The 16,425-nt window shown below is 42.5% G+C and overlaps 1 protein-coding gene across 4 annotated transcripts in view; it reads left to right on the forward strand.

The window, feature by feature from the left end:
* Positions 1 to 16,425, forward strand: part of DVL1 (dishevelled segment polarity protein 1) — a 214,293-nt gene that overhangs the window by 64,412 nt on the left and 133,456 nt on the right. For all 4 annotated transcript variants that reach the window (XM_073656849.1, XM_073656852.1, XM_073656853.1 and 1 more), the window contains exons 2-4: positions 8,034 to 8,103; positions 13,230 to 13,351; positions 15,928 to 16,040. In XM_073656849.1, the coding sequence (XP_073512950.1) occupies positions 8,034 to 8,103; positions 13,230 to 13,351; positions 15,928 to 16,040 (305 nt within the window). The remainder of the gene's footprint in view (positions 1 to 8,033; positions 8,104 to 13,229; positions 13,352 to 15,927; positions 16,041 to 16,425) is intronic.

Consider the following 16,425-nt stretch of genomic DNA (forward strand, 5'->3'; position numbering starts at 1 on the left):
GTTGAAAAAGGCTGACGTATCTGATAGGGACGCCACTGTCACAGTTCCCCCTGTGGTGGAAGACGGCGAATTTGAAATTTCGCTTATCTTGAATTCTAGATGGCATAGAGGTAGATTACAGTATCTTGTCTCCTGGAAGGGTTTCGGTCCCGAAGACCACTCCTGGGTAAGGACGGATGATGTCTCTGCTCCTAGGCTTGTTAAAGCTTTCCACAGAAGGTTTCCGGATAGGCCTGGGCCTGGAGGATCCGAAGGATCCTCATAAAAGAGGGGGTACTATTAGAACCCTCCTGTTAGTTTTTTCTATCTTGTGTTTTGTGGTCACTTGACCATCTGCCTATATATTCCCGCTCCGCCCTTCTGGCTTTGCTGGACTTCAGTGTTGTTTGACTGTTTTGCTAGCCTGGTGCTTCGGTGCCTATCTCTGTCAGTTTGCTTGGTCCTCTGGGACCTCTAGTACTTTTTGTCAGTTTGTCTTTTGTGTTCTACAACAATTTCTGTTTAGGAGGTGTCCCATTTTTGTCCCAGTCCTTAGTTCTTTTAGGGACCCCTCCCTTATTTCTATAGGTCTTCGTTCAGACTAGCCGAGGACTAAGGCGGGTCTGTTCACAAGGAACAGGCAGCCCGCTACATCGTAGGGATTCAGCTTAGTCTTACTGTAGGAACAGCTTTCCCCTATCTTTCCTTAGTTCTTGTTGCAGATCATAACAGCTTCCTCTCACTGTGCCGCTTAGGCCGACCATAAACAATGAGAGGACTTGTATCACGATAGATCTCATAGTTGTCAGCTGTCCCTGATTTCCCAGAACTCCTGGGTAAAAGGGGGTGGGCTTTATGTAAACCATTGTGGGGTGGGTTGGGGGAGCTCTTGAGATGGCTGAAGACGGGGCTGGGACTTAAATGCCCTAGAAATGTTGGCAACTATAAGATGCATGAAAAGCAATTTCTGTTTCTTTGCATCAGCGTTTCTCAGCTTAAAGAAGCACTCCTCCAAGCAAAGTTTTTATCCTCTTATTATATTGCAATCATCATATTATATAGCACTGTGTACTTACAATTGCTCATTTTGCCTTTCTGTCCAGTTAATTCTTCTCTTTTCACTGCTCTGTGTAGACACAGGAAGTCTCTTTTCCCTGTATGAGTCATTCCCCCTCTTCAAATCCTGACCAAACTGCTCCGCTCCTCCCTCCTGCCAGGGACTTTTGCGGAGATGACTCATGTAGAGAAAATTGACTTCTTGTTTCTACATAGAGTTTAGAAGGATTCATCTAATCTGTTTTGAATCTTGTGATGTCATAGACCTAATGGAGAAGAGAAGAATTAGCTTGGTAGAAAGGCAAAATGAGCAATTGTAAGTACACAGTGCTGTATAATATGATGGCTGCAATATATTAAAGGAAACATGTCAGCAGGATTTTGCTAAGTAAAGTACAGGCAGTGTCGTGTTTGGGCTGCTGCACTGATTTAAAGGATATCTGAGGTGAAGAAATCCGTCTTGTGTAATCAGTGTTTGCAGTTTTGAGTTAATGAGATTCTCGTGCTTTGGGCAGGATTGTAGGAAGGGTCTTATCTCTGTGCTGTAGGCCAGATCAGCAAGAAAAGACCTGACCTCAGGCCGCTCCTATCTGTCTCTCCGTCTGGCTGTTTCCATGATGAGGAACATACTAGTCCTTCGGGGTGACCTGTGGGCAGGTCTTATCTTGCTGATCTGGCCTAGAGCACCAAGGAAAGACCCTGCCTACAGTCCCGCCCAAAGCACGAGCATCTCATTAACTCAATACTGCAAACACTGATTACACAAGATGGATTTCTTCACCTCAAGTATCATTTTAATCAGCGCAGCAGCCCCAACATGACACTGCCTGTAGTTTACGTAGCAAAATCCTAAGGTTTATCCTCTTAAAGGTTCCCTTTAAGAGGATAACAATTTTGATGGGAGTGCTCCTTTAAGTCCTTCGATACACATCAGGTCATGTTTGCAGGATTTCCAGAATATTACACAGGCAATGTAATTGTTGTCAGTGCCTCTGAAATAGCCACAGATGTGTGTAGAATTCTCATATCATGACCTATTTTGGATACTTGAGAACTGGTGTTGGTAAACACCCTAAAGTTGGGTTTTCTTCTGATTTTTGGGCAGCCATAATATGCTGCACAGCCAAGAAGTGCTGTGTACAATTACCTGCAATTTGCAGCAATTTGTTAGAAAGTCCAGCACACGATACAAATCACGCACTTCACCTGGACCTGCGAATTGACATGAGCACAGACGAAGAACAGGATTTTTATCGTGGGATGTTTTGTAAAGTGGTTTTCACCCGATCCGTATACTGTGAAGAAGTGCTCATACTGTAAGTGACCAATGTGAGGCATCACGATTTTTCTAATTAGTTAAAAAGGTTTATTAATGTGAAATGCTGTCATTTATTATAACATATGGCATTTAGTAGATCTTTGAAGTCAAAAGTCTGGCCATTGTCAGATGCCCTGGCATACAATGGTATAGTAAGCTCCAGGTCAGGTTATTCCATCCATGAACCATCAACACGCATTTAACATGACTGAGAATATTTCCCTAATTTAAAACAGTTATTTAATCTAATATCCAATAGCTAAGCTCCATCTATTGGTGGTTCTACCAGTAGATATGGCTACAGGCGGCAGATTGGCAGGATGACGCCTCTGTTGACTATCTCGTTGGGTGAAATGTGGGTCAAGGATTCTCCAATCTCCATATAGTTGGGAATACCAAGGTTCTTGTGGATATAAAATGGGAATACATGTTTAAAAAGGTTTCTTCTATTGGCATATGTCTTTTCAGTCCCTTGGCATGTTTCCAGTAGAGCTAACCCCAGTGGTTAAACAAGTTGATGAATTTCAGTAGTCTTCTGCTGTGGATAGGGAGTAACATTCTGAAAGTGCACATAACTAGTATGGTATGTAGAAGATGTAAAACCCCTTTATCTTTTATTTGTGAGCCTTTCTGTTCTCACTGAATAAAGTTTACACACATGATTTAATCTTCAAGCAAAGTCCTTTGCTCATAATCTGTAGAAATGGAGACCAAGCAACCAGGGAGTCCTGGCACTGTGATGCATTTTCTCCATGCTTGGCTTGTAAAACCTCCTCACTTGACATTCTCCCTGCACCGCTGTGTAATACACTCTATTGTTCACTTAATCCCCTGACAGGCTTTTTTATGTGCAGTGGATTCTGCCCATTGATTTTTAAAGTGTAGGCGTTGACCGAGCTGCTTCTTGACCACTTTATTGCATCCTATAAAGTCTAAGGAAGAGCAAAGTCCTCCCTTCCAGTTCCTCCTAAGTTTGCCTGGTTCAGATCATCCCATGATGAGCGTTAACAAGTGATGTCCAGAGCCAAAAACTTCAATACAACTCAAAGGAAACTAATTTAGAGTGTAAAAGAAATCTTAAAGTCGTGGGCTTTCCCTGGTGTTGACCTGTGACCTCTGTAAAGTATTGCAAGATTTGCAGTGGATTTCCCCGAGGGCTCATTATACTAATATGACATCTCTGCTCTAGTATGATTAGATAAGCCCGGGATTGTCATTTCTTAGGCTGTAGATACATATTTCCGTTTGAGTGCTCTCCATCTACCTAATCTCTCCATTTTATGACATAATTCTTTTATCCTATAATTGTAATCTGTGTTTATGTTAACTTTCCATAAAAGCTAGATTATTTTGGATAATGGTTTCCCACTTTGTTCCTTTGTTAATAAGAATAAAGGATGCAGCAAAACCTTAAGAAGAGAAGTTGCAGTTACTACATTAGCCACTTTTGGTCAGGGCTGAACTTACTGTTTTAGGCACTAAGATAGTGCCTGATGGCCCGAGACCAATGGCTGAGACCAATGGCCCGAGACCATAGCCTGAGACCATAGCCCGAGACCAATGGCCCAAAAACCAATGTCTCGAGACCATGGCCCTAGACCAATGGCCCTCAAATTCAATGTATTCATCTAAACCAAGCATGGATATTGATGGTTGGTAGGGGACTTTGTTACGGATTCGGGTCGTGGAACCTCTGTGCTGCGGTGCAAGGAGGGACCAGAGGGGCGTGACTAAGTATCTACTCGGCCTGACCAAGGCGGCTCAGTCGACTCCGTGAACCAGGGAGGGACCGAGCAGAGGGACCAGGTCCCACTCTGGGACCGACCTTGTATGAGAGCAGGTGACTTCCACGGGTCAGAAGGCAGGAACTGACCGGTACAGCGGATGAGCACGGCAGGCAGGCTGACGGGTGGTCCGGGAAGACAAGCAGGCGGGCACACCAGGTAACTCGCAGGTGCTTCCAGGTAAGCAGGCAGGCGGGCACGGCAGGTAACAGGCAGGTGCTTCCAGTTAAGCAGGCAGGCGGGCATGGCAGGAAACAGGCAGGTGCTTCCAGGTAAGCGGGCAGACAGTGCCCATAGACAGACTGGCGGACTGGACTGTAGGCAGACTGTTGGCCTGGGTAGTAGTCAGACTGGTGGACTGGACTGAAGAACAGACTGGCGGACAGGACTGACTTGCAGAGGACCTGAGGGCTGAAGCAAAGTAAGTATAACAGAGCAACAACCTTGCACGGGCACCTTCATATTGGAGGAGGTGCCTTTTATAGAGAAAGTCCTCCGCCATTAGCCGGGGACTTATTAGGACGGCGCACGCGGCCCCTTTACGAGGGAGGGATCACACGCACGCCCTAAGCACAGTGCCAGGAAAGCTGTGTGCACCAGCAGCAGCAGGGAGGCGGGAAGACGCCGGAGCAGGACCGCGGCAGTAAGGGGGACGGCGTCTCTGCCTGGCAGGGGGCAGAGACGCCGATGCTACAGACTTTAATGCCCCAATACACATTAGTTGGTCAAACTGCCAATATCGGTGGCATTGGCCAACTTCCTAATGAGTATGGTGACCATACAACTCTCCTCCGACAGGCAATGTCAGGAGAAAGAAGGATTAGCATATTGGAAATTCATCAGGCGATCCTTTTGTCCAGAGAATACGGGAGCACCAGGTCAAGTCAAAGTGTTGGGGAGTCAGTAGAGAACTGTCGGTCTAATGATCGTTTGGCTGACAGTTATCTACCATGTATGGGGGCCTTTGTTCTCAAGGGGCCCAGATCACTATTGTTATGGTCTAATGATGCATTCCTTAGGTCACCTGTACCTGTCCATTCATCCATTCCAAGACTACATCATTCCATCCCGAATCGGGTTTCACCAGACTGGATTTCGACCTGTCACATTTTTTACTTTTCCTTGAGAAAATCGATGCCCAGTGCGGTTGGCTGTTCTTTGTCTTCCTATTAGAAAACATACACACTTGGCAAACCAGGATTGTTTTACGGAGCTGTACCTGACAGATGTAAACTTTGAGCAGTGTTGAGTCTCCCATTACCCCCAACCATATTCATAGGGTGTATGCAAACTGAAATCTTTAAAAAAGGGATCAGCTGCTAAAATAACATTTCTAATAGAGATATCTATTACAACCTTGATGGACAAGAAACAGTGAATACAAAGCGTAATAATCCGCAGTAAACTGACCGGAATCGGTGCTGCTGGATTAATACAGTATAATGACTGAATGCACGTCTTTATTTGATGCGTACAACGCATTTCGGCTGAGAACTACACCCTCCATCAGGTATAATTTAGGGCACAGTTACACGTTAGTTTACCACGTACGAGTGCTATCCGTTTTTTCATGGACTGCTCTCATACCTATGAAAATCTATAGGGCTGTTCACTTGTCCAATTTTTTCCTCGGACGGAGTGGTTTGTACAGAATCGCGGAGACATGTCCGATATTGATCCGAGTGACAGATCAATCTCGGCAATGAAAGTCTATGGGTCTGTGAAAAAATCGGACTGTACTCAGATGCCATCCATTGTTTTTCACTGACTGATAGCTGGGGAAACTTTTTTTCTTATTAGTGAAAAAAAACTGATGACCAAACTCTGATGAAAATCTGATGAAACTCATTCCATTTTTCTCGTACGTGAAAAAAAAACTAAAGTCTGTATGAGCTTTACGAGATGAATATACTCACATTTGTACACCCACAGAAAAAAAGGGAGAATGACATTGGCGCCCAAAAGACAAAAAAAATCAATATTAATAAATGGTTGTTAAAAACAATGGATCAGTTAAAACAACCATTAACTAAGAAGGTGGCTTATGATAATTGGATTGAAATATATATATAAATTATACATACATAAGGGAAAACATCCCTGGAGTGATGTAATAAAACCACAAAAGTCAAATATCCATTGCAATAAAAAAAAAAAAAAAAAAGCACACCAGTGGAAGAGAAGTAAATGAAAAATCTTCAGGGGAAAATATTCTAGCAATAAGCTAACAAAGTAAATAGCTTCTTTGTATTTTTTTTTAATACTAGCTGGTTACTTAGGTATACGGAAACTGGGGAGGTACAAAAAGACCCCCCCAAAAAAGCAAAAAGACCAGGAATAGGTGACACTAGAGTTCTAGTCCTCTTTCTCTCTGAAGAGACAATTTGCATATTTAATTTCCAAGAGGAGCATGCATGGCTTATAAGTCTCCTCACTCTGACATGCCAGGCTTGGCTTGTCACTCTCCACAAGGAGGAATGTTTCCCCTTAGACCCTTTGATGGACAAAGCCTGAGCCTGAAATATATTGGCATGCTCCGAGGCATGGAGCAATGACATATATTAAGTAAGGCAGGCACTGACTCCGGAGAGATCTGCTAAGAACGCCTCCGGGCCATTATCTGCTGTGCACAGTAAACAGGATGCTGGACCTCCACATCCTGTTTTGGAAGGACCATCGGTGGACAATGCCGGCATGTGAGATGCAAATCTAGTAGGACCTCGACAAGATCAACAAATGCAATCTGTAGAGTTCATGTGTCAGCATCATATGAAGAATAAAAAACTATAAAAAATAATGTGCTAAGAACACAAAAAAGGATGAAATACAATAAAATATATAAAATATATATATATATATATATATATATATATATAAAACAATAAACTTATCATAAATCATGATATTGTGTGTGTCATCAAGTGGGGGTCTGTCGTCCCCCCCAGTATGCGCACTAATCAGCTGGACAGGTCTATGGTGCTTGTTGGAGCCCCCACTAATATATTATGGGACTAAAACACCTTGAGGACACCACAAAGCAAATTAAAGATTCATTGAAGAGATGGCTCTGTAGTAATTATATTTTTGCTTTATTTGGAGTTTAACGCATTTCGGGGCATAGTTACCCTCCATCCTTTTTTTATCTTCTTTTCCAGTACATTGATAGAGCCCTCTGGCACCTTCACTGCGGTACCCGGCACATTTCTGGAAATCTGTGCCTTGTACTGCTGCTCAGTCACTGAAGATCTGCAGCTCTCTGGATGCTGCACCATTTTCCATATCATGGGAGTCCAATTGATCATTTTGGAATCCAAGATCACATGTGCTAAAATGTAGTGTGCCTCTAGAGCTGATCCCTAGAAAATAGGGTGCAATTTGGAATTGCTTAGGCAGGCCCTATAGACAGAGTCTTGGACAGAGGGATAGGGAGCTATAGAGAAATAGGGTCATAAATTGGTCATAGACCTTCCTTATCGTGGGCTGGGAATTTTGGCTAGCAGGTGTGAATACTGCATGTGTTCTGTTATCTGAGCCTAGTTATAGTAACCTATACAACCACTTTTAGGCAAATGCCTTTATTGCCCCATCCTGTTCTGCATGCATAGCGTTGTTCTGAAATTATATGAAACATTGTGGCTGTAACATCCAGAAAGTAGAACCTGAGTCGCAGTAAACAAGCAATTATGGAGTATATATCCGCTCACTATAGTCAATGGGCTCTTAAAGTGGTGAAGAGATGACAGCAGACCGACTGAGCTAATTGGCATGGATTACAGAGGAAGAGCGTATGAGTGCGGCTATGAAAAGAGTATATATATATATTTCTAGAGGTCGGCTGGTTGTTGAGATGATGAAACGTTCAGCCTCTGACTCTCCTGTCACATTCAATCTTTCAGGGTGGTCAAAGAAGAGATTTCGGATGACAACGCTAAACTCCCGTGTTTTAATGGAAGAGTGGTGTCCTGGGTGAGTTTCCACTTAAAATAATAATAATGAGATATTATTCCAATTTATAATGCGTTCATATTTGGAATTGATGTGATGTCACATTTGGTAACCTCCTAAAGTAAGAATGGGCATTATTTCTCACTGAGATTTTTCTTTAGGACCATCCTTGTCCTCTCATTTTTAATATACTTGTGTAAGGGAAGCCCTGTTAATTTACTTGTGTAAGGGGAGCCCTAGTAATAAACTTGTGTAAGGGGAGCCCTGGTAATAAACTTGTGTAAGGGGAGCCCTGGTAATATACTTGTGTAAGGGGAGCCCTTTTAATAATACTTGTGTAATGGGAGCCCTGGTAATATACTTGTGTAAGGGGAGCCCTGGTAATATACTTGTGTAAGGGGAGCCCTGGTAATACACTTGTGTAACAGGAGCCCTGGTAATATACTTGTGTAAGGGGTGCCCTGGTAATATACTTGTGTAAGGGGAACCCTGGTAATAAACTTGTGTAAGGGGAGCCCTGGTAATAAACTTGCGTAAGGGGAACCCTTTTAATATACTTGTGTAAGGGAAGCCCTAGTAATATACTTGTGTAAGGGGAGCCCTTTTAATATACTTGTGTAAGGGGAGCCCTGGTAATATACTTGTGTAAGGGGAGCCCTGGTAATATACTTGTGTAAGGGGAGCCCTGATAATATACTTGTGTAAGGGGAGCCCTGGTAATACACTTGTGTAACAGGAGCCCTGGTAATACACTTGTGTAAGGGGTGCCCTGGTAATACACTTGTGTAACAGGAGCCCTGGTAATATACTTGTGTAAAGGGTGCCCTGGTAATATACTTGTGTAAGGGGAACCCTGGTAATATACTTGTGTAAGGGGAGCCCTGGTAATATACTTGTGTAAGGGGAGCCCTGGTAATACACTTGTGTAACAGGAGCCCTGGTAATATACTTGTGTAAAGGGTGCCCTGGTAATATACTTGTGTAAGGGGAACCCTGGTAATATACTTGTGTAAGGGGAGCCCTGGTAATATACTTGTGTAAGGGGAGCCCTGGTAATACACTTGTGTAACAGGAGCCCTGGTAATACACTTGTGTAAGGGGTGCCCTGGTAATATACTTGTGTAAGGGGAGCCCTGGTAATATACTTGTGTAAGGGGAGCCCTGGTAATATACTTGTGTAAGAGGAGCCCTGGTATTATACTTGTGTAAGAGGAGCCCTGGTAATATACTTGTGTAAGGGGTGCCCTGGTAATATACTTGTGTAAGGGAGCCCTGGCAATACACTTGTGTAACAGAAGCCCTGGTAATATACTTGTGTAAGGGGTGCCCTGGTAATACACTTGTGTAACAGGAGCCCTGGTAATATAGTTGTGTAAGGGGTGCCCTGGTAATATACTTGTGTAAGGGGTGCCCTGGTAATACACTTGTGTAACAGGAGCCCTGGTAATATACTTGTGTAAGGGGTGCCCTGGTAATATACTTGTGTAAGGGGAACCCTGGTAATATACTTGTGTAAGGGGAACCCTGGTAATATACTTGTGTAAGGGGTGCCCTGGTAATATACTTGTGTAAGGGGTGCCCTGGTAATATACTTGTGTAAGGGGAACCCTGGTAATATACTTGTGTAAGGGGAACCCTGGTAATATACTTGTGTAAGGGGTGCCCTGGTAATATACTTGTGTAAGGGGAGCCCTGGTAATATACTTGTGTAAGGGGAGTCCTGGTAATACACTTGTGTAACAGGAGCCCTGGTAATATACTTGTGTAAGGGGTGCCCTGGTAATATACTTGTGTAAGGGGAACCCTGGTAATAAACTTGTGTAAGGGGAGCCCTGGTAATAAACTTGTGTAAGGGGAGCCCTGGTAATATACTTGTGTAAGGGGAGCCCTTTTAATATACTTGTGTAAGGGGAGCCCTGGTAATATACTTGTGTAAGTGGAGCCCTGGTAATATACTTGTGTAAGGGGAGCCCTGGTAATATACTTGTGTAAGGGGAGCACTGGTAATATACTTGTGTATGAGGAGCCCTGGTAATATACTTGTGTAAGGGGTGCCCTGGTAATATACTTGTGTAAGGGGTGCCCTGGTAATTTACTTGTGTAAGGGGAACCCTGGTAGCATACTTGTGTAAGGGGAGCCCTGGTAATTTACTTGTGTAAGGGGAGCCCTGGTAATATACTTGTGTAAGGGGAGCCCTGTTGTCTTCTGTTAAAGGAGTGAGCTCCCCCTAGTGGTGGTGACATGCTGCCAAAATTATATCATTTGGGATTATTTGAATTAAGGTTATGGAATATGCCATAAATGTCTGATAGATGCAGGTCCAACCACTGGGATCCAGACTTATCTCCAGAAGGGAAATCCTCAGGTCACGACACATAGAAGTGGAGACTGAATGGAGAGGTCGTGACTCCCATAGAAGGAAATGGAGAGAGTAGAGTACACGGGTGTCCACCTCTCCATTCATTCTCTGCTTGAATGTGGCAACCAGGGGCAATATGCGGATCAGGGAAATGTCAGTCTGGATTTGGCTAAGATTGGAACATCCATGAATTATATAATTATGAATGTGTGTAGCCACCACTAGGGGGAGCTAACTAAATATGGATTTATACAGTTAGTATTGAACTTGTTTGCTGTATAAACCTGTATGTAGTGAGCTCCCTCTAGTGGCTGCATATAAGCACTATGCCAGTGTCATGGGAAGGAAGAGGAACAGGTACCCTTTCCACACAACTCCCAAAACACAATATGATGCCACTATAGTGGCTCCCCACACAGTATGATGCCCACACAGTGCTTCTTAATCCCCAGTATGGTTCCCTTGCACTCCAACCCACTAGCAGGGAAAAAAACACTCATTTAGCCCCTTTCCTACAATAAGCAAAGCAGATCTCTGCTTTGTTCTGTGCGTGGTCGGCCATAGTAGGCACAATGTAGTGCTGTCAGACAGCACAAATGATGGTGGAGCAGGGAGCTGAGGGCTCCCTGCTCCACCATTTTATTAAACTGTATCTGCGTTCTAAGTATGCTGATAAAGTTGAAAGCGGGACATAACATGAACCTCCCCAAATTTGGGAATGTCGCTCTAGATCCGAAAAGGTTGGAAAGCACGGGTACATTGAGTCTGTGCTGAGTAAGAAACAATAACACTTGGCCCTTCAGCATAGTATTGTCTTATATAATATATTAATTATTTTATATATTATTAATTGAGCATTGCAGAATCTAAATTTGTTCAAAAGGCATGAGGTTTAGTATGTACCGTATGTAATGAAAAAGACAGGGCAGGTAAGACGGCTCACCTTGGACGGTTTTGCTACAATGGGCACAACTCCAGTGGGCACGTGAAACAAAATGTAGCTGGATGCAGTCGCTGCCAGTGTCATCAGCTAGGAAAAAATGAAAAATTGCTGTTTTCATCCCCTCTAGCATCCTAACAAAATGGAATGATGTTTGAAAAATGATGCTGATATGAACTAAACATATAAGAAATGGTATTGATCACCTTTTTTTGGTGTGGTATTCCTGTCTAGGTCTAAGGGTATAAACATTCAAAGTTTGACTAGTGCCAATTATTTCTAAATTTTCATCAAATTTCCGATATCGTTATAAGTGAACACAAAATATATCTATCTAAATTTACCACCAACCAAGCACAATGTGTCACAAAAAAAAAAAAAAACATTGTTGTAACACTAAAGTTATCATAAAGTAACATGTCAGATCTGAAAAATTGTGATTGATCACTATTGGGCTTAAAGGGGTTGTCCACCTTTGGGGATTTGTTTTTAACTGAAATGCATGTATTTGGACCTAAAAAAAATTTCAGCAATTGGATTTCATTAAAAATTTGGCACAGTTTTGCTTTTACAGTGTCTTTGTTTCACTGCACATTTAACTTTGATATTGCTCGTGGTCCTAAATCATCTGAGAAGATCTCAGAAAAAGACAGATATGTTCCAACGATGAGTTTTTGTTGATTTTTTTGATGCTGTGTATTTTCGCTTCTCAAAAAATGCAGCGTTTTACAGTCTTACATCTCTAGAAATCTCCTGCCCCCTGTGCTTCTCTTTTACTCAGCCTAAACTGACCTGTGGTGCTTGTTTCAAGTCCGTGACATGTCCATTTCTCTTGCGGGTACGCTGAGTAAATGGAAATGAAAAGAAATTCATATGACACAAAGTCATTATGAGGATTAAGGACTAGAGTTTACCGTCCTGCCACACAGTAAGTCAAAACCGCCAAATCAAGCTGCGGAGTACTCCAAACATGATATACAAAGACGACAGAAGAAGAGGAGTAGCCATAAACCACCAAATAGATAAAAAGTTAATCATTTATTGAAACAATTTAAAAATGATAATAACCGCCAATAGTACAAAGGTCAAATAAGGAGAAAGAAAGGATTGGAGAGCAAAAATAGATCCAAGGAATCCAGCTGTGCATAAATGTTCAATGCACCTGTATGAATCAGTCTCTACAGATCATATGTAATAGAGAGCAAAATGGCCATAAACATGTCGTGAGACAGAGACAGATGGTATAACTTACCCATGGTGAGGAAGGATCTATGTGGAGCCTGCCAGTGCTACCCCGACGCGCGTTTCGCATATGACATTTGTAAGAATTGTTACAAATAACAAACTAACTACCTTTCCCCTCTTCTTTCTCATCTTCCTTTTCCACCCCTGTGAATCCCTCCCTATTCCTGCAGTGATCATGTCGCTTCCATATCGATCTTGTGACAGCTGTAGCCAATCAGTGGCCTCAGCAGTGACAACTAAGACAGTGATTGGCTGCAGCAGTCACATGATACATAGAGATAATATTATCACTGCCCGACAGGCACTCAGCCACCCACTGAGCAGTGCACAGGGCTCCTCTCTGTCTTGCAATTTCAAAGTTGGACATGTGTTATTTATGGATGATCCTGAATCTTAGCCGCCTCGGGAGCGTGCATGTAACTGTTTGAATGCGAATCCATGGTGCACTACTGCATGAAGGCCACAGTGACGTCTAGAGGCGATTGAGTGCATTGCGGTAACACAGATATTTACTGCGCTCATTTGTGGCCTCATGCAGCACTGTGGCACCGTTCCCTTAGTGTGCGCAGCACTTGTCATTTTCATTATTTTTGCTTCCTTAGCTGGTTTTGGCGGAAAGTTCACACTCAGATGGCGGCTCTCAAAGTACAGAAAGCCGGACCGACCTTCCTCCTCCAATCGAGAGAACAGGTGGAATTGGAGACTCTCGTCCGCCATCCTTTCAGTAAGTAATATCATACTCTATGGAGAGGAGACTGGTCTGAGGGCTGTAATAACAATCATTGTGTTGTCGTTGCCACAAAGCTTGTATTAAACATTTTCTAACATATAGATTAAATATTGCCCCCATAGAAATCATATATTTGGTGTCTTTGACGCAGTGGCATAACTAGAGTTCTATGGGCACCAGGGCAAAATTTGGACCTGGGCCCTTCCACCACCGGCATTTTGCTCAGATGCATGGGCGTTGATTGTCTATGTTAGTTCCCCCATAAAAAAATAAATAATGCAAATACAATATACAAATTTTACAGAAAAACACAGCAATTCGATTATTTTCTTAGCAATACAGTCATACGGTCACCAAATAACAAATATCACTATACTGTTACTGAGTAAAGTCTACTAAACCAAGATGAAAATGATCAATAATACCACATGCAATACCGCCACACCATGACCACATATTACCACCACATAGTGACCTAATAATACCACCATAATGATTATACTCCACATGTTTAAAACCCTGGCATCTTTGATTGAATATGGAATTTTTTCTAGTGGATGCTACTAATTTTTGATTATTGGTTGTAACCGGAAACATTAACTGTTTCCTTTTAATTAAAGTAATAATAAAATTTTGATTTTTAATTGGATGAGAATAGACACGTATAACACTCTCCATCTCATTTATACATGTTACTACATTTGTTTCTTTGAAGATCAAATGACCTTAGGATGGAGGAGAAGCTCGCCGGCATTGAAGGCACTACCAGCAGTCTTAAGACTTGTAGTACTTCAACGTTTTTTATTGTGCAAAACTAACACATTTTTTAATCCAAACAGCATTCTTCTTTAGTTAAAGAAACCTCCTCCTCCTCCTCCTCATCCCATCAAAGTTTTTATCCTCTTAATATATTGCAGTCGTCATATTATATTACAATTGCTCATTTTGCCATTCTACCAAGTAAATTCTTCTCTTTTATCTATGTAGAAACAGGAAGTTTCTTTTCACTTGATGAATAATTCTCCTCTTCAACTCCTGACCCAGCTGTCCCCTCCTCCCCCCTGCCAGGGACTTTTGCAGGGACTCATGACTCATGCAGGGAAAAGTGACTTCCTGTTTCTATATAGAGCTTAGAAGGATTCAGCTAGTCTATTGTTAATCATATGATGTCATAGACACTCTTGTACCTTGTAATTTGATGCATCCCTACTCTCTGACCCTGATCCAGGCCAGCTGATTGGTTTTGATGCCTGTCTCCTCTTTACATAACAGTATACTTGTATCAACCACACCACCATCACCATGCTATCTGTGTTTTAAAGGGATTGTCAGGACTTTAACATTGATGGTCTATCCATAGGATAGGTCTTCAATGTCTGATAGGAGGGGGTGCAACACCCAGCACCCGCACCAATCAACTGTTCCGAAGTTGGCGGCAGCCGGAACTGCTCAGTTACAGAGCTGCAACAGCTCCGTCAATGGTATAGTGGCCGCAGTCGGGTACTGCATATGCATTCAGTAGGGGGCGGATGTGCAGTATCCGGTTGCAGCCACTATTCCATTGATGGAGCTCAGTAATTGAGCAGTTCTGGCCGCTGCCGGCACTGATAACATCTGATCGGCGGGGGTGCTGGGTGTCGCACCCCCACCAATCAGACATTGATGATCTATCTATCTGTCTATCTAGCTATCTCATATCTATTATCTATCTATTTATCTATCTCATATCTATTATCTATCTATGTATAGTAAGTATCTAACATTTAACTATAGCTATTTGTCTATGTTATGTAACATTATTAAAAACCTTGCAGTTCTGGTCTGTACCACTAGGTTGTGCTGTTGCAAGTGAAATCCTTCCAACTGTCTGTGTCCTTCTATTATACATCAGAAGTGAAATTATTTTCAGACAATGAACCATAACTGGGACGTGTTTACTGCTGTGAAAAACTGCCATTATCACATTTCCTCAATGCCCTAATGATCCCAAAGGTAGACCTTCCCTTTAAATTAGTTGTCTTGATCAAAGAGCCTATTTTCCTATAAATTGTGGATCGATAGAAGGGCAGAGCCGACTGAAGCAGAGAGTGGCTATGGACGAACCAGCAGACCTTTAAATTACATGGATAATGCATTGTTTTCATTGGAAACAGTGTAATGCTTTATTTCCCCTGGGGGGGGGGTGCTGCAGGAAAAAGAAACACTTACTGCAAGGTTTCCCAATCTGATCGCAGTCCTACTAGCAGGACACTGTGATCAGCTTATGTCCAAAGTGGAGGCCCCCATTAATTGTACCCCCAAATCTTTAGGTAGTTAGTTGACTATATCGGCTAGTAATGAGATGTTTGACCCTTATGAGTGACCAGTCACGTTTTCTAGTAATATACCAGGTGTCTTTCAATAATGGGGCTACATGATTGATACACAATACACATAGATATGTATTATATGTCACTGTGCCAAAATTCCAGAATTCTGAAAAAGTAGCAATTTGTAAATTATTGAAATGGTGAGATCTGTCAAATAGGTTGCCATCTATAATGACGCTGGACTTTTCCTGTTTGTTACAGCCCTAATGCTGGCAGCAGTCGGGATGGACTAGACAACGAGACAGGAACAGACTCTGTTGTCAGCCACAGGAGAGAACGTCATCGGCGGAAGAACAGAGAGGCGCATGATGACGGTACGGTGGCACGCCATCTCCACTCGCATTTCGTACTCAGTTATCTGTGTCATGTAGATATTGATCAGTGCAGATGGACTTGACAGACAGAGGTATTGATTGAATGCTGCATGAGGCTTTTTCCTGATCACATCAGTGACAGTCATTGATTTTCTGCACAATGGACGTCTGCTGGGAACTTGGTTTCGTGACCAACTAGCTTAAAAAAAAATTTGGAGAGATGCATAGAAACAAATCCGAAATGTGAGGCTTTCAGAACCATGAAATAACAAAAACCTTAGCATTATTCTGTATTCTCAATAGCGGTTCATCATTTCATGGAAAAAAAAATGGAACACATGGATAATGTTTTATTGTAATTTTTTATATAATTTATTATTTCTGT

Source organism: Phyllobates terribilis, unplaced genomic scaffold (assembly GCF_046119375.1).
Source record: "Phyllobates terribilis strain yellow unplaced genomic scaffold, ASM4611937v1 Scaffold_12__6_contigs__length_324123572, whole genome shotgun sequence".
NCBI classification, from domain to species: Eukaryota; Metazoa; Chordata; class Amphibia; order Anura; family Dendrobatidae; genus Phyllobates; species Phyllobates terribilis.